We start from the raw sequence: 22,792 nt of genomic DNA, 5'->3' as shown, positions 1-22,792 counted from the left end.
AATAATAATAATAATTTTTTATTTATACCCCACCCATCTGGCTGGGTTTCCCCAGCCACTCTGGGCGGCTTCCAACAGAAAAATAAAATAATCTATTCAACATTAAAAGCCTCCCTAAACAGGGCTGCCTTCAGATGTCTTCTAAAAAGTAGCTGTTTTTCTATTTGACATCCAATGGGAGGGCGTTCCACAGGGCGGTTCTATGCAACTTGGCTTCTCGCAACGAGGGAACCACCAGAAGGCCCTCGGTACTGGACCTCAGTGTCCGGGCAGAATGATGGGGATGGAGATGCTCCTTCAGGTATACTGGACCGAGGCCATTTAGGGCTTTAAAGGTCAGTACCAACGCTTTGAATTGTGCTCAGAAACGTGCTCCCAGTCATCAGTCTAGCTGCCGCATTCTGGATTAGTTGTAGTTTCCGGGTCACCTTCAAAGGTAGCCCCACATAGAGGACATTGCGGTAGTCCAAGCGGGAGATAACTAGAGCATGCAACACTCTGGCGAGACAGTCTGCAGGCAGGTAGGGTCTCAGCCTGCATACCAGATGGAGCTGATAGACAGCTGCCCTGGACACAGAATTGACTTGCGCCTCGATGGACAGCTGTGAGTCCAAAATGACTCCCAGGCTGCACACCTCCTCCTTCAGGGGCACAGTTACCCCATTCAGGACCAGGGAGTCCTCCACACCTGCCCGCCTCCTGTCCCCCACAAACAGTACTTCTGTCTTGTCAGAATTGAACCTTAATATGTTAGCCGCCATCCATCCTCCAACCGCCTCTAGGCACTCACACAGGACCTTCAGTGCCTTCACTGGTTCTCCAAACTGTTGTTGTCATGACTGCCTTTATTATTATTATTATTATTATAAATTTATTTATACCCCGCCCATCTGGCTGGGTTCCCCCTGCCATCCTGGGCGGCTTCAAACAAATACCAAAATACATTAAAATATCAGAGATTAAAAACTTCCCTAAACCTATTGATTGTGTCTGCCTGCATCTCGCTGCTAAAAAGAAAGAGGGAGTGAGACTTAAGTATGCCGTTACAGCTCTTGCTATAATGATTGTAAATAGGCAAAACAAAATATATATTTTAAAAAAATCTTCCAGTAGCACCTTAGAGACTAACTAAGTTTGTCATTGGTATGAGCTTTCGTGTGCATGCACACTTCTTCAGACCCTCATATATAGTGTGAGGGTGGGGAGGGGTATTCTCAGGAGGGTGGTGGGAATGGGTGTTTGACTGATAGGTGTGGAAACTCGTTGATGACTGTTAACGACTGCAATTTGTCTTACAGGAAAAAGCAAGGGGAGAGATGGCTAAAGATAGCTTTACCATGTATAATGAGATAAGAATCCAATGTCTTTGTTCAGGCCAGGTCTCTCCATGGTTCCAAGTTTGGTAATGAGTTGCAGTTCAGCAACTTCTCTTTCCAGTGTATTTCTGAAATTCTTTTGTAATAATCATTTTGTAAATAGGGTTACTGTGAAGCATTTATGACCAGTCAAGCAATAAAACACTTGACTGAGTTTTACGGTGTCTGTGAATGTTTCTTCTCAAAGTGTAGCTTCAACTGCTAACCACTGCTTCCAGAAACTCTGTTGAAGGACTGAAAGCTGCTAACAAGTATACTCATGCAGCAAAAGTACTCCTTAGAGGAAAAGATGGTATAAAAAGGCAATAAATGAATTTTAATAAGGACAAATGAAAGTTCTGCACTAACACAGGAATAATCAGCTGCACATATATACGATGGGTAACACTTGCCTTGACATTAGTACAAGTGAAAAGGATTTAGAGGTCTTAGTAAACCACAAGTTTAACACGAGTCAACAGTGTGATGCTGCAGTCAAAAAGGCCAATGTCTGCATCAACTGAAGTATGGTGTCCAGTTCAATGTCAGACTAGTGCTTGGACAGACTACACCTAGAATATTGTGTCCAGTTATGTGCAGAGGAGGGTGGCTAAGATGATCAAGGGTCTGGAAAACAAGCCTTGTGAGGAATGGTTTAGATAGAGAACTGGCTGTGTTTAGCCCAGAAAAGAGGAGGCTGAGATGGTGGAATGAAGGCCACCTTCAAATATCTCAAGGAAGAGCTTTCTGGTGGTCGAAGCTGTTCAATTTTCCGCAGTGGAATTTGCTACCAAGGAGTGTGGTAGAGTCTCCTTCTTTGGAGGTCTTTAAGCAAAGGCTTGACAGGCATATGTCAAGAATGCTTTGATGGTGTTTCCTGCTTGGCAGGGGGTTGGACTGGATGGCCCTTGTGGTCTCTTCCAACTCTACGATTCTATGATTCAACAGTGGAACGGACTCCCTCAGAAGGTGGTGGTTGCTCCTTCCAGAGGCTGGAAGGTCATGTCATGGATGCTTCAGCTGAGATTCCCACATTGCAGGTGGTTGAACTAGATTAACCTTAAGGTCCCTTCCAATGCTACAATTCAATGATTCTATGATTCTCCCCGTGGTGCATTATTTGATGGGGTATGAGCTTGGTGCTCTTACTGAAGTTCTTTCCACATTCCAAGCACTAATATGGTTTTTCCCCTGTATGAATTCTTTCATGTGAAGTGAGACTTCCTTTCCAGGTGAATCTCTTTCCACATTCCAAGCACTGATATGATTTCTCCCTACTGTGAGTTTTTTGATGGAAAATGCAATGAGAGTTTCGGCTGAATCTCTTTCCACATTCCAAACATTGATATGGTTTCTCCCCTGTATGAATTCTTTGATGGGAAATGAGATTTTCCTTTTGGTTGAATCTCTTTCCACATTCCAAGCACTGATATGGTTTCTCCCCTGTATGAATTCTTTGATGGGAAGTGAGAGTCCCTTTGGAATAGAAGCTGTTTCCACATTCAACACATTGATATGGTTTCTCCCCAGTGTGAATTCTTTGATGGACTGTGAGATGGGCCCTCTTACTGAAGCTCTTTCCACATTCCAAGCACCGATATGGTTTCTCCCCTGTATGAATTCTTTGATGGGAAGTGAGGTGGGTGTTCTGACTGAAGCTCTTTTCACATTCCAAGCACTGATATGGTTTCTCCCCAGTATGAATTCTTTGATGGGAAGTGACACTTTCTTTCCGACTAAAGCTCTTTCCACATTCCAAGCACTGATAGGGTTTCTCCCCGCTGTGAATTCTTTGATGGGAAGTGAGATTATCCTTCCGACTAAAGCTCTTTCCACATTCCAAGCACTGATATGGCTCTTCCCCTCTGTGAATTCTTTCATGTGATGTGAGATGGGAGTTCCGACTGAAGCTCTTTCCACATTCCAAGCACTGATGTGGTTTCTCCCCTGTATGGATTGTTTGATGGGAAGTGAGACTTACTTTCCAGGCGAAGCTCTCTCCACATTCTAAGCACTGATATGGTTTCTTCCCTGTATGAATTCTTTGATGGGAAGTGAGACCTTCCTTCTGGGTGAAGCTCTTTCCACATTCCAAACATTGATATGGTTTTTCCCCTGTATGAATTCTTTGATGTGAAGTAAGATTTACCTTCCAAGTGAAGCTCTTTCCACATTCTAAGCATTGATATGGTTTCTCCCCTGTATGAATTCTTTGATGGGAAGTGAGGCTTTCCTTGCAGGTGAAGCTCTTTCCACATTCAAAACACTGATAGGGATTCTCCCCACTGTGAGTTCTTTGATGGGAAGTGAGTGGGCCCTTCTGACTGAAGCTCTTTCCGCATTCGATGCACTGATACGGTTTCTCACCACTATGAGTTCTTTTATGGGAAGTAAGATGGGAGTTCCGACTAAAGCGCTTTTTACATTCCAAGCACTGATATGGTTTCTCCCCTGTATGAATTATTTGATGGGAAGTGAGACTTGCCTTCCAGGTGAAGCTCCTTCCACATTCCAGGCAATGATATGGTCTCTCCCCGCTGTGAGTTCTTTGATGGGAAATGAGATAGGAGCTTTGACTGAAGCTTTTTCCACATTCCAAGCACTGATATGATTTTTTCCTGCTGTGAGTTTTTTGATGGGAAGTGAGACTCCTCTTGGAATTGAAGCTGTTTCCACATTCCAAGCACTGATGTGGTTTCTCCCCCGTATGTATTCTTTGATGGGAAGTGAGACTTTCCTTACAGGTGAAGGACTTTCCACATTCCAAGCACTGACAGAGTATCTTCCCAATGGGATTTTTTTGATGGGAAGTGGAATGGGAGCTCTGACTGAAGCTCTCTTCACACACCATATAGTTATATGGCTTCTCCACTGTATGGATTTTGCAGGGGTCTCTCTTGTTCTTAATTTCCAATTCATCAGCAACTGAGACAATAAGAGAAATGGATTAGAGCCTTAGGAAGAATTGAGCCCCAGATTATTGAACAATGCTCGTCAACACTTGTGATAAGAGAAAAAAGTGAAGGAAGTTAGACAATTAAATAATGATGATGATGATGATGATGATAATACCCTGCCCAACTGGCTAGGCTTCCCAAACCACTTTGGGCAGCTCCCAACAGAATATTAAAAAAATGATAAAACATCAAACATTAAAAAGTTCCCTTCAGATGTCTTCTAAAAGTCAGATAGTTGTTTACTTCCTTGACATCTGATGGAAAGGCGTTCCAGAGTGTGGGCGCCACTACCTAGAAGGCCCTCTCTCTGGTTCCCTGTAACCTCACTTCTCGCAGGGAGGGAACTGTCAGAAGCCCCTTGGCGCTGGACCTCAGTGTCCAGGCTGAATGATGGGGATGAAGACACTCCTTCAGGTATACTGGGCTGAGGCCATTTAGCTTCAAAGGTCAGCACCAACACTTTGAATTGTGCTCGAAAACGTACTGGGAGCCAATGTAGGTCTTTCAAGACCGGTTTTATGTTGTCTCAGCAGCCGCTCCCAGTCACCAGTCTAGCTGCCGCATTCTGGATTAGTTGTAGTTTCCAGGTCACCTTCAAAGGTAGCCCCATATAGAGTGCATTGCAGTAGTCCAAGCAGGAGATAACTGTCAGTTATCATTTCTTAGTACAGAAAGTATTGATCTGATGTGTAGAGATCTTTCCTATTCTGATTAGTTCAGGAGTGTTCTAGGTTACTTCTCTGTGTGAAAGAAGGTTGATTTCTATGTGAGAGATGTTTTGGTGATTTCTCTGGGAATCTGTGTACAGCTGATTTAAACTGGTTCTGTTATGTTTCTGTCAAGGTCATACTGACTATAAAAGTAAGGCCAAGAGGAGCCTGGCTCTCACTTACTTTCTCTATCTCTTTGTTCTAGTGTTCTGTTCTATATGCGTAGTGTTAAGGTTTAAATCTTATTATAAGTTCTTACAAGTTTGTAAGTTTTATTTTGAGTGCTGCAACTGGATTTTTTATGTGCCAATCCTGAATGTATTGCATTTGTGACCATTACACTCATTTGCCTTCAGTATCAGTAAAGCTCTGCTGGATGAAGTATAATTGGCTCTGGTCTATTTTTTGAGAACTCTGCTGAACTCTGCTGTGCATGTTTAGGTTTTTACCTGCCCCCCCCTTCCATGGGCGTCAATAACTAAAGCATGCACACTCTGGCGAGACAGTCTGCGGGCAGGTAGGGTCTCAGTCGGTGTACCAGATGGAGCTGGTAGACAGCTGCCCTGGACAAAGAATTGACCTGTGCCTCCATGACCAGATGTGAGTCCAAAATGACTCCCAGGCTGCGCAGGCCTTCAGGGGCACAGTTACCCCGTTCATGACCAGGGAGTCCCCCACTCCCGCCCACCCCGTCCTCCAAGAACAGTACTTCTGTCTTGTCAGGATTCAACCTCTATCTCTTAGCCACCATCAATCCTCAAACAGCCTCCAGGCACTCACACAGGACATTCACTGGTTCTGATTTGAAAGAGAGGTAGAGCTGGGTATCATCTGCATACTGATGAACACCCAGGTCTTACTACAAGGTTCAGTGTTTTTGTATTAACTGACATATTTATAGGAACCTGAGATCTATAAAGCCTGGCTCTTTTCTGGGATGGATTTTGCTTGGCCCAATCATGGACTCTTCTCCATCTACAATGACAGTTGTCTCTTCAGTCAACCAAAAACCCTGACAGAAGCTCTTTCCTAACAGCTCTGAAGGCTAACTGGAGGGAGAATATTCACAGACAAAACAGTTGATAGTCCTCCATTCAAGCTTAGCTATTGGGAAGTTAGAATTTTTGATGTTGTAGGTAGCACTGTTGAGCTCCATCAAATTATTGGTGGTTTGCCACAATACTCAATATCAAAACAGAAATAATGATCCAACAGGGAGTCTTACTGAGAGAGTCCATGATCTCACGATTCTCCTCCATGACTTCCTTATGCAGAGTTCTCTGGTCAGGATCGAGCAGTGCCCACTCCTCATCTGTGAAATGAACATCAACATCTTCAAAGCACACTGGACCCTAAAAGAAAAAGGTAAAGACAGCATGAAGAATATCAACTGCACACTGCTCTGCCTGTGAATTGCTGTGTTGTTTTAATTGGATAAGTTTGTTGCACATTTCAATCATGTGTACTTGTTTTAACATTTTAATGGATTTTTTGTTGTATATTTTAATGATGGGTATTGATTTTGTGTAATAAGGTGCAACTTCAAATTCTTCTGCCTGTGCATAAAAGCTTGCCAGATGGAAGTATCCCCGCTCTACTCCTCAATGCACTGTTCTTGGCGGGGGGGGGGAGGCTCCCAATGCCCTAAAGCCAACTGCAAGGGCTGCATGGGAACACAAGGAGTGGAAGGAAAAGGGAGCTGAGCCCCATTGTGCAACTGATGTGGCTGGTTAGAGGACTCCTGGCCACTGCTTTTTATGGTTCATAAACTGCTTAGAAGCCTGTCTTAGCATTCAACAATAAATATATTTAAAAAGTGCAATAACATAAATAATACTAGCAACGTCCAGAATCCTAGTTAAGGTGAGGTGGCTGTTTATTATTCACAGCACAAAAATCTTCTGGAATGGCATGTTCAGCCTTTGTAAAGGGCAGTTTCACAGCAGCAAGAGGAGGGGGAGAGATTCATTTGTGCCCAGAGACACCCAGGCAGCCCCACCGCTCAACCTCTTTCCCCACAAGACTTCTTTCTCCTACTTTATCTGGGTCCACAGCCGCTGCTTTCCCTCGAGCAACATGATAAGATGGATGAGCAGGTCTTGCTGGCATCATTCGGTCACCTGTAAGTAAGAAGGCAAGTAGGAAGACACAGGTGCATGCTGCTCTCGGAGGTTTAAGCAGCACAGCTCTAACTTCAGATGGGCCTTACATAAAGTCTTGCCTGCTGAGTGCATTTGGATGTTTGTACTCATTTCACCCCCTTCATGGATCAATGCCTTGTCGTGGCAAAGGGGCTTGAATAACTCAGAGAAGCTATGAGCTATGCCGTGCAGGGCCACCCAAGATGGACAGGTCATAGTGGAGAGTTTTGACTAAACGTGATCCACCTGGAAAAGGAACTGGCAAGCCACTCCAGTATCCCTGCCAAGAAAACTCCATGGACAAAGACAACAGGCATATAAAAGTTATGATGCTGGAAGATGAGCCCCTCAGGTCAGAAAGCGTCCAACATGCTACTGAGGAAGAGTGGAGGACAAGTACAAGTAGATTCAGAGCTGATGAAGCGGCTCAGCCAAAGCCGAAAGGTCGCTCAGTTGCGGATATGCCTGGAAGCGAAAGGAAAGTCCAATGCTGTAAAGAAAAATATTGCATACGGTAGGAACCTGGAATGTAAGAACCATGAACCTTTGTAAGCTGGATGTGGTCAAAATGAGATGGCAAGAATAAATATTGACATCCTGGGTGTCAGTGAACTAAAATGGACGGGAATCGGCGAATTCAGTTTGGATGACCATCAAATCTACTACTGTGGGCAAGAATCCCGTAAAAGAAATGGAGTGGCCCTCATAGGCAACAAAAGAGTAGTGAAAGCTGTACTGGGATGCAATCTCAAAAATGATAGAATGATCTTGATACAAATCCAAGTCAGACCTTTTAACATCACAGTAATCCAAGTTTATGCACCAACTACCGGTGCTGAAGAAAGTGAAATTTACCAATTCTATGCAGACTTACAACACCTTCTAGAAATGACACCAAAGAAGGATGTTCTTCTCATTATAGGGGATTGGAATGCTAAAGTAGGGAGTCAAGAGATAAAAGGAACAACTGGCAAGTTTGGCCTTGGAGTTCAAAACGAAGCAGGGCAAAGGCTAATACAGTAGAGTTCTGTCAAGAGAACGAGCTGGTCATCACAAACACTCTTTTCCAACAACACAAGAGACGACTCTACACATGGACATCACCAGATGGGCAGCATCGAAATCAGATTGATTATATTCTCTGCAGCCAAAGATGGAGAAGCTCTATACAGTCAGCAAAAACAAGACCTGGACTTGACTGTGGCTCAGATCATCAGCTTCTTATAGCAAAATTCCAGCTTAAACTGAAGAAAGTAGGAAAAACCACTGGACCAGTAAGATACAATCTAAATCAACTCCCTTATGAATACTCAGTGGAAGTGAGGTACAAGTTTAAAGCTTTAGATTTGGTGGACAGAGTGCCTGAAGAACTATGGATGGAGGCTCGTAACATTATACAGGAGGCAGCAACGAAAACCATCCCAAGGAAAAGGAAATGCAAGAAAGCAAAATGGCTATCCAACGAGGCCTTACAAATAGCGGGGGAGAGGAAGCAAGCCAAATGCGGGGAAGATAGTGAAAGATACAGGAAACTGAATGCAGATTTCAAAGAAAAAAAAGCAAGGAGAGACAAGAGGGTCTTCCTAAATGAGCAATGCAAAGAAATAGAGGGAAACAATAGAATGGGGAAAACCAGAGATCTGTTCAAGAAAATTGGAGACATGAAAGGAACATTTCATACAAAGATTACCTTAATAAAGGACAAAAGTGGAAAGGACCTAACAGAAGCAGAAGACATCAAGAAGAAGTGGCAAGAATACACAGAGGAATAATACCAGAAAGATATGGAGGTCTCATACACCCCAGGTAGTGTGGTTGCTGACCTTGAGCCAGACATCTTGGAGAGTGAAGTCAAATGGGCATTAGAAAGCACTGCTAATAACAAGGCCAGTGGAAGTGATGATATTCCAGCCGAACTATTTAAAATTTTAAAAGATGCTGCTGTTAAGGTGCTACACCCAATATGCCAGCAAGTTTGGAAAACTCAGCAATGGCCAGAGGATTGGAGAAGATCAATCTACATCACAATCCCAAAGCACGGCAGTGCCAAAGAATTCTCCTACTACTGCACAATTGCGCTCATTTCACATGCTAGCAAGGTCATGCTTAAAATTCTACAAAGCAGGCTTCAGCAGTATGTGGACCGAGAACTCCCAGAAGTGCAAGCTGCATTTCAAAGGGGCAGAGGAACCAGAGACCAAATAGCAAACATGCGATGGATTATGGAGAAAGCTAGAGAGTTCCAGAAAAACATCTACTTCTGCTTCATTGACTATGCAAAAGCATTTGATTGTGTCGACCACAGCAAACTATGGCAAGTTCTTAAAGTAATGGGAGTGCCTGATCACCTCATCTGTCTCCTGAGAAATCTCTATGTGGGACAAGAAGCTACAGTAAGAACTGGATATGGAATAACTGATTGGTTCAAAATTGGGAAAGGAGTACGACAAGGTTGTATATTGTCTCCCTGCTTATTTAATGCAGAACTCATCATGCGAAAGGCTGGACTGGATGAACCCCAAGGCGGAATTAAGATTGCCGGAAGAGATATCAACAACCTCAGATATGCTGATGACCCAACCTTGATGGCAGAAATTGAGGAGGAATTAAAGAACCTTTTAATGAGGGTGAAAGAGGAGAGTGCAAAATATGGTCTGAAGCTCAACATATGATCTTAATGGCCACTGGTCCCATCACCTCCTGACAAATAGAAGGCAAAGAAATGGAGGCAATATCTTATAGACCCGTATTTATCTCAGTTTAGTTCCCGACCAAGAGAACGGCAGGCAGCATATTTGCTAAACAAGCCCACTGGGAAAATAACCTTCTCAGTGGCTAAATTCCTCTTCCTGGCGCTCAAGTGTTGAAAACGTATAATCGAATGTCTTGATGTGGGTTATCTGTAGGAGGTTTAGTAGCACGGTCATACCCCATTTATGTATCCCTCTGATGCCTTCAGTTTTATATGTTTATCTTTGTACTGAGTAATGTTTTTTGTTTCTGACTATCGGTCGAATAAAGTATATTGATTGATTGATTGATTGATTGAAATGGAGGCAGTGAGAGATTTTACTTTCCTGGGCTCATTGATCACTGCAGATGGTGACAGCAGTCACAAAATTAAGAGACGCCTGATTCTTGGGAGAAAAGCAATGACAAACCTAGACAGCATCTTAAAAAGCAGAAACATCACCTTGCCAACAAAGGTCCGTATAGTTAAATCTATGGTTTTCCCAGTAGTGATGTATGGAAGTGAGAGCTGGACCATAAAGAAGGCTGATCGCCGAAGAATTGATGCTTTTGAATTATGGTGCTGGAGGAGACTCTTGAGAGTCCCATGGACTGCGAGAAGATCAAACCTATCCATTCTGAAGTAAATCAGCTCTGAGTGCTCACTAGAAGGACAGATCCTGAAGCTGAGGCTCCAGTACTTTGGCCACCTCATGAGAAGGGAAGACTCCCTGGAAAAGACCCTGATGTTGGGAAAGATTGAGGGCACTAGGAGAAGGGGACGACAGAGGATGAGATGGTTGGACAGTGTTCTTGAAGCTATGAACATGAAGAAGTGTGCATGCACACGAAAAGCTCATACCAAAATAAAAACTTAGTTGGTCTTTAAGGTGCTACTGAAGGAATTTTTTTATTTTACTATGAACATGAGTTTGACCAAACTGTGGGAGGCAGTGCAAGACAGGAGTGCCTGGCGTGCTATGGTCCATGGGGTCACGAAGAGTCGGACACGACTAAACGACTAAACCAGGGGTTCCCAACAAAATTTTCTCGAGGACCCCTCATCGAGCCGCTATTGTGACAAGGACCCCCATTAATTCCTAACTCTCCTTGGGGTTCTTGGGTATGTTCCGCAGAGGACCCTAAGGTCCATTAATAATAATAGCTTAAAGGTCCCGGGCGCTAAAGAAGCCAGATTATACTCCACCAGGGCCAGAGCATTTTCAGTGATGGCTCCGACCTGGTGGAATGTTCTGTCCCACGAGACTAGGGCTCTGCAGGACATGATCTCCTTCCGCAGGGCCTGTAAGCCAGAGCTATACCGCCTGGCCTTCAGTTTCAAGTAGCCCGATCCTCTATTCCCTTTTCTTTTCTATGAAGAAACCCTTCTGGGACCCCACATTTAAACTCTTCCCTGGTCTCCTTGCTGGCCCTAGTAGGACCAACCTGGCCAGTTAGCCCTGGTGACCATTTGATGTCTACTGATTGGGGTTCCCCCCGCTCCCTAAATGACCCTGAATTTTTGAATTTTATTGACATTGATGCTGCATTTATGTTGTATTCTATGCTGTTTTTAAGTCGCATTTTAATCAATGTTTTACATACAGTGGTACCTCGCTAGACGAATGCCTCACAAGACGAAAAACTCGCAAAACGAAAGCGTTTTGCGATTTCAATAGAGACTCGCAAGACGAAGTTTCCTATGGCGCGCTTCGCAAAACTAATTTTTCGCTATACGAAGCGACTTGCGGGACAAATTAAATTCGTCTAGCGAGGCACCACTGTATGCTGTTAGCCACCCTGAGCCCAGTTTTTAAACCAGGAAGGGCGGGGTATAAATAAAAATTCATCATTTTTATTATTATTCCACAGCCGCAAATAAAACACCTTAAGTGTGTTTTCTATGCAATATACAATGTGACACTAGATGGCGGTGGTGAGCCTTATGGAAAATTCAATGTGTTTTTAAAAAGCTTTTTCAGAACAGTTTTTATGTGTGTGTAGACTCCATGTTGGGCCTGTTGGGAGATTCATTCCCCATCTGCAGTCATAGGATTGTTGTGTATCATATGACTGTATGTGTTTTCATTCCACATAGTGGAAGTGACGTAGACAGGATGTTTGTCTTACGTGTTCCTGAGGTGGAACTGTTGTTTCCTTTGTTCATTCTCTTCACTGCCTGCTATGCTAGAGAGAGGCAGCCATGCTAGACAGCTCTGAATGTCTGAGCTGGGCAAACAGAGACAGACTCTGCATTTTGCCACAATAAAGCAATTTAGCCTTATTCAATGGCTTGTGTGTGTTGTTCATGCTGGGAACAATCGCACATTTGATTGCACCACCGGACTCAAGTAGCCGGGCATGCGTGCACTGGCTTTCTCCTTGCCCTGGGCAGTCTCACAACTGGCCCAGGTGACAAATGCTAACAGAGCCCAAGTGTCTTCCTCGAAAGAATTCAAATAATCCATTATATTAGTTTCAAATTCAATAGCATGTGCCCAGATGTAGAAAGAACTCATCAAGCCTTACCCAATGGCCTCTCTCTGGTTTCCAACAGAGTCCTCTCTGAGGAATCCAAGCCCATTTCTGCAAACAGTTCCTTTCCCTGAAAGAGCAACAAGGATTTAAAACAAAGAAATGGGAGAAGTATTAGAAAAGGAATGGCAGAGGCAAAAAATTTTGGGGTATCCAATATCATTCATTGGATGCTTTCCAAAAAAGGACGGGATTTAGGGATATTGTCCCTCATGTTTGGAGCCCATTAGGAGCACCCAGAGGAAAGTCTCTCTCACCAGCTGCTCTGCCTGCTTTCTCTCCTCTGCCTGACTCAGGAGAAAACCTTCAGCCAGGGCCACTGCCTGGGAACTGGTCTCTGCTCCACATTCCCTCACCCAGCACTCCATCTCCAGTGGAAGGAGAGCCAGGAACTGCTCCAAGATCACCAGGTCCAGCATCTGAGCTTTCGTATGCCTTTCTGGCTTCAGCCACTGACCATCGAGACAGTAAAATTGGTTGCAAACTTCTCGGGGTCCTTCAGCCTCCAGGGAACAGAGCTGCCTGAACTGCTGGCACTGCACCTCTGAGTGGAGGGTGTCCTCCTCACCCAGGACCTTCTGCACCGAGTTTCCCCAGAATTTCCCACTGCTCCCAGTTTTGATAGCATGGCCTCTTCCTGCTTCAGGGTCAGCTGAGTCTTGCTCATCCATTTGGGTTCTCATGAAGCCTCGCGGAGATCCCGTTTTCTTCTGCCAAGTTCTGTCTGTCCTAATTAGAAGCACTAGCAAATCCTACAAAGCAAGTGCATTGTTCTGTTATAAAATTGATACACTGTCAGGAGAAGAAAAATGTTCCCTGAGTAAGTGTGGATGAGACTTACTAGGAACCAGGGTTGGACTGCACCACAGCCCAGACTCTGAGCTTTCTCTAAAAGAAAAAGGAAGAAGACTTTAGCCCTCCTAGAAATAACATTGCCATGCAAAATGCGCAGACAACTGAGGGCATTTCTGTGAGATGAATTGCCCCGGTTGTTCCTGCCTTTCAGTGCTTTCAGTCAATGCATGAAGTCAGAACTGCGACTGACGAGCGAGTACCAAGTGCATTGTGGACACTAGGTTGTGGTGGGGGTCCTAAACCTGGGGTCCTCAAAAGCTGCTCTCCGTCCTGCCCTCCCCCCAAACGCACATTTCTTTCCTGCTTCTGTCTCATTTTCTAGCACTTGGACTTGGAATCTCCAGTGTTCTCAAGACATACTACTAGCGTGGGGTCTCCCCTTTTTTTGTTCTGAGGTCCAGATACTTACCTGGCCAATCCCCTGAGGATGACGTGGGTAAGTTCAAAGTACATGTGGGTGGAGCCAAGCGACAGCACTGAAAAGCAAGTAAAGAAAGACTCATCTTATTTCTGAGACCTTAAGTTGTTTTAAACGGTTTTAATACAGTATTGTACTTTAATGTTGTAATCTGCCGTGGGAACTGAAGGTGAAGGGTGGATTAATAATGATGATGGTGTGACATAGCTTAACCCACACACAGCCACATATGCCTAGGGGTACTCCTGAATCCAGCATGGTCAATGGAGGCTCAGGTGGCCTCAGGGACTAGCTGGGCGAGTTGTGGGGGGTGGGTGGGAAAAATAAAGAGAAAATTTTCTTCCCAGCCGGCCAACTTCAGGGCAAAGGGGCTTTAGCCAACATGAAAAGGGGAGGGGAGTATTACTCCGACTTAACCTTAGCAACCACAAGCTTGCCTCACTAGGCGTTTGGCTATGCTATGTTGCTTCTGTTTAAACCAATTCACGAACCAAAGAATCCTACATTGAACACTCATAATGAAACATATATTGCAGATATTCCTGCATATTTATTTTGCTATTTTTGTGATATACAAATGACATGAGAAGACCCAGTTTAATTATTGGTATCATTCATTACTTCTATTATCCTTGTTTAAAGCAAAGCAGAATCAGACCCTTTGATAGAGCCATGGCTTCCAAAGGATCCTGGGGAACGCGGTTAGTTCAGGAGGCTGAGAGTTGATAGGCGATATTCCCCCACCCACCCCCGGTGGTTAACAACCCGTCTTTCTTGCCACGGATTATGGGAACCGAATCGAGGTTGGTGGCCCTCCCTGCCTCCTGCGGGAGGGAGTTCCCTAGTTCACCGCAGGAAGAAGCGCTTTCTTTTCTCCGCCTTCGACCGTCTTTCTCTATGGATTGCATGGCTCAGGTTTTCGTTTTTATTTTTTGCATATATATTTATGTCCAAATGTTTCTCTCTGGCTACCCCATCTGTAAATAATCAGTGTGCTTTGTCTCTCATTATAAACGGGGCTTATTTGCACGCCCGCCCGCCCCCCGACCCAGAGATGGTTCCCCAGGGCGACAAGCAGCGCCTGGACCCCCAGACCAGAGCTCCCGGGACATCCTGCCTTGGGGGTCCCCCATACACCCCCGGCTGCAGCCCTGGGACTGACTCACCCGAGGGTCTCAGGAAGCGAGAGACCGAAGCCGGAAGAGACGGGCAAGGAATACAGGCTTGGGCTAGGGAGGACCTGCAGTCCGCCTTCCTCTCCTGTCCTCTCTAGGAATCCAGAGCAATGCCTTTTAACCCTTGGCAAGCGAGGGGGCAGCTTTGGCTCGGGAGGCCTTCCTTTCCTGTCCTCTCTAGGAATCCAGCGCCATGTATTTTAACCCTTGGCAAGCGAGGGAGAAGCTTTGGCTCGGGAGGCCATCCTTTCCTGTCCTCTCTATGACATGGGGAGGCCTTCCTCTCCTGTCCTCTCTATGAATCCAGAGCCATGGCTTTCAACCCTTGGAGGTACTGTATTAAGTAATGAATGGACATATCAGACAACACAGAGATTTCTCCAAGTAGTTCTTTATAAGTAAGGCAGCCAGCTGTCAACATTGTAAAAAACAACAGCCCAGGGTTTCCCGCCCAAATTAACTCATAGAATCATAGAGTTGGAAGAGACCACAAGGGTCATCCAGTCCAACCCCCTGCCAAGCAGGAAACACCATCAAAGCATTCTTGACATATGCCTGTCAAGCCTCTGCTTGTTGTTGTTGTTTAGTGAACTTTAGTCGTTTAGTCGTGTCTGACTCTTCGTGACCCCATGGACCATAGCACGCCAGGCACTCCTGTCTTGCACTGCCTCCTGCAGTTTGGTCAAACTCATGTTCGTAGCTTCGAGAACACTGCCCAACCATCTCGTCCTCTGTCGTCCCCTTCTCCTAGTGCCCTCCATCTTTCCCAACATCAGGGTCTTTTCCAAGGAGTCTTCTCTTCTCATGAGGTGGCCAAAGTATTGGAGCCTCAGCTTCACGATCTGTCCTTCCAGTGAGCACTCAGGGCTGATTTCCTTCAGAATGGATAGGTTTGATCTTCTTGCAGTCCATGGGACTCTCAAGAGTCTCCTCCAGCACCATAATTCAAAAGCGTCAATTCTTCGGCGATCAGCCTTCTTTATGGTCCAGCTCTCACTTCCATACATCACTACTGGGAAAACCATAGCTTTAACTATACGGACCTTTGTAGGCAAGGTGATGTCTCTGCTTTTTAAGATGCTGTCTAGGTTTGTCATTGCTTTTCTCCCAAGAAGCAGGCGTCTTTTAATTTCGTGACTGCTGTCACCATCTGCAGTGATCAATGAGCCCAAGAAAGTAAAATCTCCCACTGCCTCCATTTCTTCCCCTTCTATTTGCCAGGAGGTGATGGGACCAGTGGCCATGATCTTGGTTTTTTTTATGTTGAGCTTCAGACCATATTTTGCGCTCTCCTCTTTCACCCTCATTAAAAGGTTCTTTAATTCCTCCTCACTTTCTGCCATCAAGGTTGTGTCATCTGCATATCTGAGGTTGTTGATTTTTCTTCCGGCAATCTTAATTCCGGCTTGGGATTCATCTAGTCCAGCCTTTCGCATGATGAATTCTGCATATAAGTTAAATAAGCAGAGAGACAATATACAACCTTGTCGTACTCCATTCCCAATTTTGAACCAATCAGTTGTTCCATATCCAGTTATAACTGTAGCTTCTTGTCCCACATAGAGATTTCTCAGGAGACAGATGAGGTGATCAGGCCCTCCCATTTCTTTAAGAACTTGCCATAGTTTGCTGTGGTCGACACAGTCAAAGGCTTTTGCATAGTCAATGAAGCAGAAGTAGATGTTTTTCTGGAACTCTCTAGCTTTCTCCATAATCCAGCGCATGTTTGCTATTTGGTCTCTGGTTTCTCTGACCCTTCGAAATCCAGCTTGCACTTCTGGGAGTTCTCGGTCCACATACTGCCTAAGCCTGCCTTGTAGAATTTAAACATAACCTTGCTAGCGTGTGAAATGAGCGCAATTGTGCGGTAGTTGGAGCATTATTTGGCACTGCCCTTCTTTGGAATTGGGATGTAGACTGATCTTCTCCAATCCTCTGGCCATTGCTGAGTTTTCCAAACTTGCTGGCATATTGGGTGTAGCACCTTAACAGCAGCATCTTTTAAAATTTTAAATAGTTCGGCTGGAATATCATCACTTCCATTGGCCTTGTTATTAGCAGTGCTTTCTAATGCCCATTTGACTTCACTCTCCAAGATGTCTGGCTCAAGGTCAGCAACCACACTACCTGGGGTGTACAAGACCTCCATATCTTTCTGGTATAATTCCTCTGTGTATTCTTGCCACCTCTTCTTGATGTCTTCTGCTTCTGTTAGGTCCTTACCACTTTTGTCCTTTATTATGGTAATCTTTGTACGAAATGTTCCTTTCATATCTCCAATTTTCTTGAACAGATCTCTGGTTTTCCCCATTCTATTGTTTTCCTCTATTTCTTTGCATTGCTCGTTTAAGAAGACCCTCTTGTCTCTCCTTGCTATTTTTTGGAAATCTGCATTCAGTTTCCTGTATCTTTCCCTATCTCCCTTGCATTTTACTTGCCTCCTCTCCTCTGCTATTTGTAAGGCCTCGTTGGACAGCCATTTTGCTTTCTTGCATTTCCTTTTCCTTGGGATGGTTTTCGTTGCTGCCTCCTTTATAATGTTACGAGCCTCCATCCATAGTTCTTCAGGCACTCTGTCCACCAAATCTAAATCCTTAAACCTGTTCCTCACTTCCACTGTGTATCATAAGGGATTTGATTTAGATTGTATCTTACTGGCCCAGTGGTTTTTCCTACTTTCTTCAGTTTAAGCTGGAATTTTGCTATAAGAAGCTGATTATCTGAGTTACAGCCAACTCCAGGTCTTGTTTTTGCTGACTGTATAGAGCTTCTCCATCTTTGGCTGCAGAGAATATAATCAATCTGATTTCGATACTGCCCATTTGGTGATATCCATGTGTAGAGTAGTCTCTTGTGTTATATATATATCTATATATATAAAAATGTAAAAATCATGAAACTGTGTTTGACACTTTTCTCCGTAATCGCTTGACCGATCGCCCTGAAATTTTGACACAACGATCCAGGCCACTCCCAGAGCGTTGTTGGGGGCAAAAATCCCTCAAATCACACACCTGCGCAGGTACAGACCTGCTTTTCCACCAACTCAAACAGCACCCTCAAGTGGTGTAATACCCTCCTCCACCCCCTCCCTTCCTGTGAAATCTAAGCCACACCCACAAACCAAATGACATCATCAACCAAGCAACTGAAACCCCCAAGGCGGCCATTATCACACCACTATGCCTTTGTTTAGTGTAGGCCCCTGATGGGCCGGGGGGGGAACACACAACAACGCACTTGGGGGCACGGCAAGGGGTTCTTAGCACCACTAACCCCCCCAAAAAACCCACCAAAAATCAACATTGCCAAGTGGAGGTTGGGGCCTGCCTGGGGGGGTGGTGGCACAGGACACAGCACGGCCTTTGATTTATGTACGGTAGGCCCCTGCATGCCAAGGGGTTTTTCCTTTACCATTTAGCAGCACTACCACACCGGTCATGGGGGGGGGGAGGAACAAACTGAATAGATCATGGATCGGGACACATGGGGCCAGTCACAGGGATTAGCCACAACAACACACCACACCCACAAACCCCGCCTCTGCCACGAGATCCTGTAAAACAGGAGGCCTTGGCTCCATTTTACATACCGTGTTTCTCACATTTTAAGACGTGCCTATAAAATAAGGCATGGCACGATTTTCATGTGTTGAAAAAATATAAGACATACCCCGAAAATAAGCCGTAGTGCTACCGTATGTGAGCTCTACTTGGTGAAGAGGACAAAAGTGGCATTTGCGGTGGAGAGGAGAGGAAGGCACGAAGAAGAAAAGAGGAGCGATTAAATACGCTGCCTCATGAATGACCTCCGTGTGCGTCTCTTTCTCTCCCCCTGTGCGCGTCCCCTGTGCGCGTCTATTTCTCTCCCCCTGTGCGCGTCCCCTGTGCGCGTCTATTTCTCTCCCCCTGTGCGCGTCTCTTTCTCTCCCCCTGTGCGCGTCTATTTCTCTCCCCCTGTGCGCGTCTCCTTTTCTCCCCCTGTGCGCATCTCTTTTTTCTCCCCCTGTGCGCGTCTATTTCTCTCCCCCTGTGCGCGTCTATTTCTCTCCCCCTGTGCGCGTCCCTTTTTCTCCCCCCGTGCCTCTCTCGCTCTCTCTCTCTCTCTCTCTCTCACACACACACACACAGCCCACCTCTCGCTTCCCCTCATCTTTTCCCCCTTCCATTCTACCGGTATGTGCCCAGCCATGAGTTGCCTGTTGATTTCTTCTTGATGTCCGAGACAGAGAGCGAGGCAGGCAAACTGCAGCTACGGTAGGAAAGTGGCGAGCTCTCGCAGACACGCGGGTGGTTTTTTTAAAACTGACATCCCCTCCCATCTCGTTTTGCCGAGAGACCCAGACAACTTGCATTCCTAGGCTTCAAAGGTTATGCATATGAAAGAGGAGATTAAGGAGATAGATAAAGACAACTTCCTATTATCACCTTGCCTTTGTCCTGAAAGGTAGAAACCTTATTGTAGCCATGAGATCTGGGCATCAAAGGAAAGTACTTAACAGCTATTTGATAAAGCCAATTGTGATTTCTGGCAGCATCTGGCTAATCAGTCCTGAGAGAGAGAAACGTGATTTCTAAATAGAGAAATAAACACAGCCAGTTGTACAGCATCTGTAAAATCCATATAAAAAATCATTTCCCTGTTATGATCCAGCCCCCGAATAAGACACCCCCAAAAAATAAGCCATAGGCTTGTTTTCTTGAGTAAAATTAAATATAAGACGTGTCTTAAAATGTAAGAAACACGGTACTAGGCCTCAGGTCTACAGCCCATTAAATACTATCCCAAATGGAGCCCTGGGTGGGAGGTGGGGGGAGGAGGAGCCCAAATAGGTCATCGGCTGACGTAGGGTGGGGGGTAGATAACCCACAGCAACGCACTTGGGGGCACGGCAAGGGGTTTTTACTTTACAATTTAGCACCACTACCCCCCCCCCAAAATCCACAAGACAAAAATAAATACCATCCTTCAAAACGTCATGAGATACGCCAGTCATTGGGGGGGGGAACAGAATAGATCATGGATCGGGACACGTGGGGGCAGTCACAGGGATTAGCCACAGTCGTGCCCCTTTTAACCTAGGCTTTACCGTCTTTCTCCAAAAATAAGACACCGTCTTATATTTATTATTCCTAAAATAACCCCACATTGGCTTATTTTCAGGCGATGTCTTATTTTTTATTACGCGTCCAGCCTTACCTTTTCCTTGGGGCCCTCCAGAACTACGCCTATCACTATGTCTTATTTTCGGGGTATGGCTTATATTGCACAAATGTCTTATTTTAGGAGAAACAACTGATTGTTAAAAAAAACCCATGCACTTTCTCTCCCCAGTTTAAGTCCTCAGATATTTGCAGTGGCCACCCCCCCACCCCATTTACAATTCCCTACCTTCCCCTTGCCACTTCCTGGGTTTTTTATGGGACTGAACAACTCGGGTACTTCAGAACGTGCCTTCTGTTTCCAGGCCCTTACAGGCCCGGGCCAGGTAGATAATGTGGCCCTGTTTTTAACCCTTTTGTTACTTTTATCATTTTACTGATTGTGAATATGCTGACCGAGGCCCCCTTTAGATTCGGAGGCCCGCGCCAAGTGGCCCATATGACCCCCCCTCCTTCTGTCTGGGCCTGTCTGTCGCTATGGGGCTATGGGGCTTCGCTATTTGACCCCCCCCCCCGGGTTGGGATTCTTTAAGTAGTTCTCTGGGTCCCAGGGCACATCATCACCCCCCCAATCCTTAATCTAAATATATAGAAATGTTCACGATGCGTGCGCAGGGGCCAATGTATGGAGATACAGGGGGGAGGGGACAACAGAGGGCTCAGACAAAAGTAAATACTGGGAAATGGAACCCAGAAACTGACAACTCCTTCTCCAATGATGGGGGCCAATGTAGGAAGATACCGGGGGTAGAGGCCAACACTCCACAGGAACAACAGAGGGTTCAGACAAAAGTGCATGCTGGGAAATAGAACCCAGAACCTAACAGTTCCTTTTCGAAGGGTGGGGGCCAAGGTATGGAAATACAAGGGGGAGCGGCCAACACTCCCCAGGGACAACAGAGGGAAGGGTATCCTACCGAAACACAGGGATGAGCCGGGGTGGAGGGAGGAGGGGCAGAATACGTCATGGATCGTGACGGGGGGGGGGGTCCACAGGAAAGAACCACAGCAACGCGTGGCTGGGTCAGCTAGTATATATATAATAAACATGTACATGTTCATAAACATGTACATGAATGTACAGGCACATGTCTGAAGCAGCACAGGAAGACAGGCCTGACTGACACCATTTTGAGTCTCTCTGACCAGAATCACACACACATTTCCACATGACTATCAACTTGGGAGCCATAAGCCTGTAAGCCGGAGGCTCTGCCAACTGGACATTTCCCCATCAATGGTGCCAGACTGCTAGCCATCTCATTCACAATGGAAGACTCCTCCGATCAAAAGATAATGATCAACTTTTAGGAAACTGTTAATTTCTCTTTGTGTTTAGGAATTCACACCTGGGAGGGGTGAGAGGGGGACTAGGAGAGGTGTCAAAGGTGCTCAGATTTCTACCTTGAACCCTCCCTTTTTGTGAGGTATTGATTATGTAGGAATGATGTATTTTGGGGGTGTTTCTTGAAAACTGATAAAAATGGAGGTTCTCTTTTGTTCTGGGTTCCTTCCTTGCTCTCCTGTGTGAGGGGAAGGACCCTGTTGCAACAGCAAAAATAAAGGCTTTGCTTCTCAAAATTCTCTGGTTGGCCTCTGTTATATTCTCCGACCGATGGAGAACCCCACAAGGGCTCTTGTGTACCCCATTAGGGAATAAGGGCAGATTTTTGCTTATTACAGTTTTAAAACTGAATTTCATGTACCTGCTTAGGAAAATGAATCACCTTAAGTTTATTCCCAAGTATTCCCCATCTGTTTAAAATCTACCTTTTAAAAGTGATTTCCAATTTATGTACCTCTTGTATGATTATATGTAACTCTTCTTAAAATGTGTTCCAATTGATTTTAGACGATCTCCATACTGTATAAAAGTGTATCTACTCAGAACTCATTCTCTTTTAAATTTTATACTGTACATCGTATCACTAAGCAAGCCTTCACGCAAAGGAAAACGAGTGCTCACCAATACTGAATTAGAATAAGTCTTATCAAAGTTATACTCAGAATCTCCTATGAATTCCTATGAATTCCTACCCTTATGGTAACAATCCTTACTTAGGATTTCATTCCATTCTCTTAAGCCCTATATTTTTATATCACTCTATCATGTAAACAAGGATTATATTTGGAAATCTGTTTCCCTTAAAGCCGTTCCGTTCTCAAAATACAAGGAAAACAGCTACCCCTTCTGAGTCTGTAGGGAACAACAAGAGAATTCAATAAATACACAAATGTACCAGAACAAAAGGATTTTATTGAATAGATCACATACCAACCCAGGATAAAAAAATTCCTTCAGTAGCACCTTAAAGACCAACTAAGTTTTTATTTTGGTATGAGCTTTCGTGTGCATGCACACTTCTTCAGATACAGTGAAATACCCTGTTTCTCATATTTTAAGACATACCCATAAAATAAGCCATAGCAGGATTTTTAAGCATTCAAGGAATATAAGCCATACCCCGAAAATAAGACATAGTGATAGGCGTAGCAGCAATGCTGGCCGCGGCAGGAGGAGGAGGAAAAAAATAAGACATCCCTTGAAAATAAGCCATAGTGTGTTTTTTTGAGGAAAAAATAAATATAAGACATGTCTTATAATATGAGAAGCATGGTAGGAGTCCCCAGGCACTTATGTAGAGAAGGGGTGGGGAGGGGGTGGGGATGGGGAGGGGAGGGGGGATCACTCAGAAGGGTGTGGACAGTCAATCACCCATTTCCACCACCCTTCTGAGTGATCCCCCCTCCCCT

The 22,792-nt window shown here is 45.0% G+C and overlaps 1 protein-coding gene across 6 annotated transcripts; it reads right to left on the bottom strand.

Moving 5' to 3' along the window:
• Positions 1-1,671: 1,671 nt before the first annotated feature.
• LOC118097689 (uncharacterized) lies at positions 1,672-15,055 on the bottom strand. Of its 6 annotated transcripts, XM_060282741.2 has the most exons (8): positions 14,868-15,055; positions 13,693-13,759; positions 13,270-13,316; positions 12,686-13,180; positions 12,423-12,498; positions 7,060-7,142; positions 6,248-6,374; positions 1,672-4,280 (listed from the first exon to the last, which is right to left on the bottom strand). In XM_060282741.2, the coding sequence occupies exons 4-8, from the start codon at positions 13,109-13,111 to the stop codon at positions 2,530-2,532; spliced, it is 2,463 nt and encodes an 820-aa protein (XP_060138724.1). In that variant the 5' UTR covers positions 13,112-13,180; positions 13,270-13,316; positions 13,693-13,759; positions 14,868-15,055; the 3' UTR covers positions 1,672-2,529. The 6 variants fall into 6 exon arrangements, with proteins under 6 accessions (XP_060138724.1, XP_088531060.1, XP_060138813.1 ...); XM_088674934.1 differs by lacking the exon at positions 7,060-7,142 and having other exon boundaries at positions 14,868-14,972; XM_060282830.2 differs by lacking the exon at positions 13,270-13,316 and having other exon boundaries at positions 14,868-14,953.
• Between the last annotated feature and the right edge of the window lie 7,737 nt (positions 15,056-22,792).

The sequence above is a fragment of the Zootoca vivipara genome, chromosome 1 (assembly GCF_965207765.1).
Source record: "Zootoca vivipara chromosome 1, rZooViv2.hap1.1, whole genome shotgun sequence".
Taxonomy (NCBI): domain Eukaryota; kingdom Metazoa; phylum Chordata; class Lepidosauria; order Squamata; family Lacertidae; genus Zootoca; species Zootoca vivipara.
The sequence above is the reverse complement of the archived record's forward strand: the minus strand, read 5'-3'. Positions and strand labels throughout refer to the sequence as shown.

Coding starts and splice junctions, on each gene's coding strand:
- LOC118097689 (XM_060282741.2), bottom strand. CDS start 13,111: ATGAGAACCCAAATGGATGAGCAAGACTCAGCTGACCCTGAAGCAGGA. Junction 6,375..7,059: donor CGGCTGTGGACCCAGATAAA/GTAGGAGAAAGA, acceptor TTTTTCTTTTAG/GGTCCAGTGTGCTTTGAAGA. Junction 4,281..6,247: donor TGAGATCATGGACTCTCTCA/GTAAGACTCCCT, acceptor TTATTGTCTCAG/TTGCTGATGAATTGGAAATT.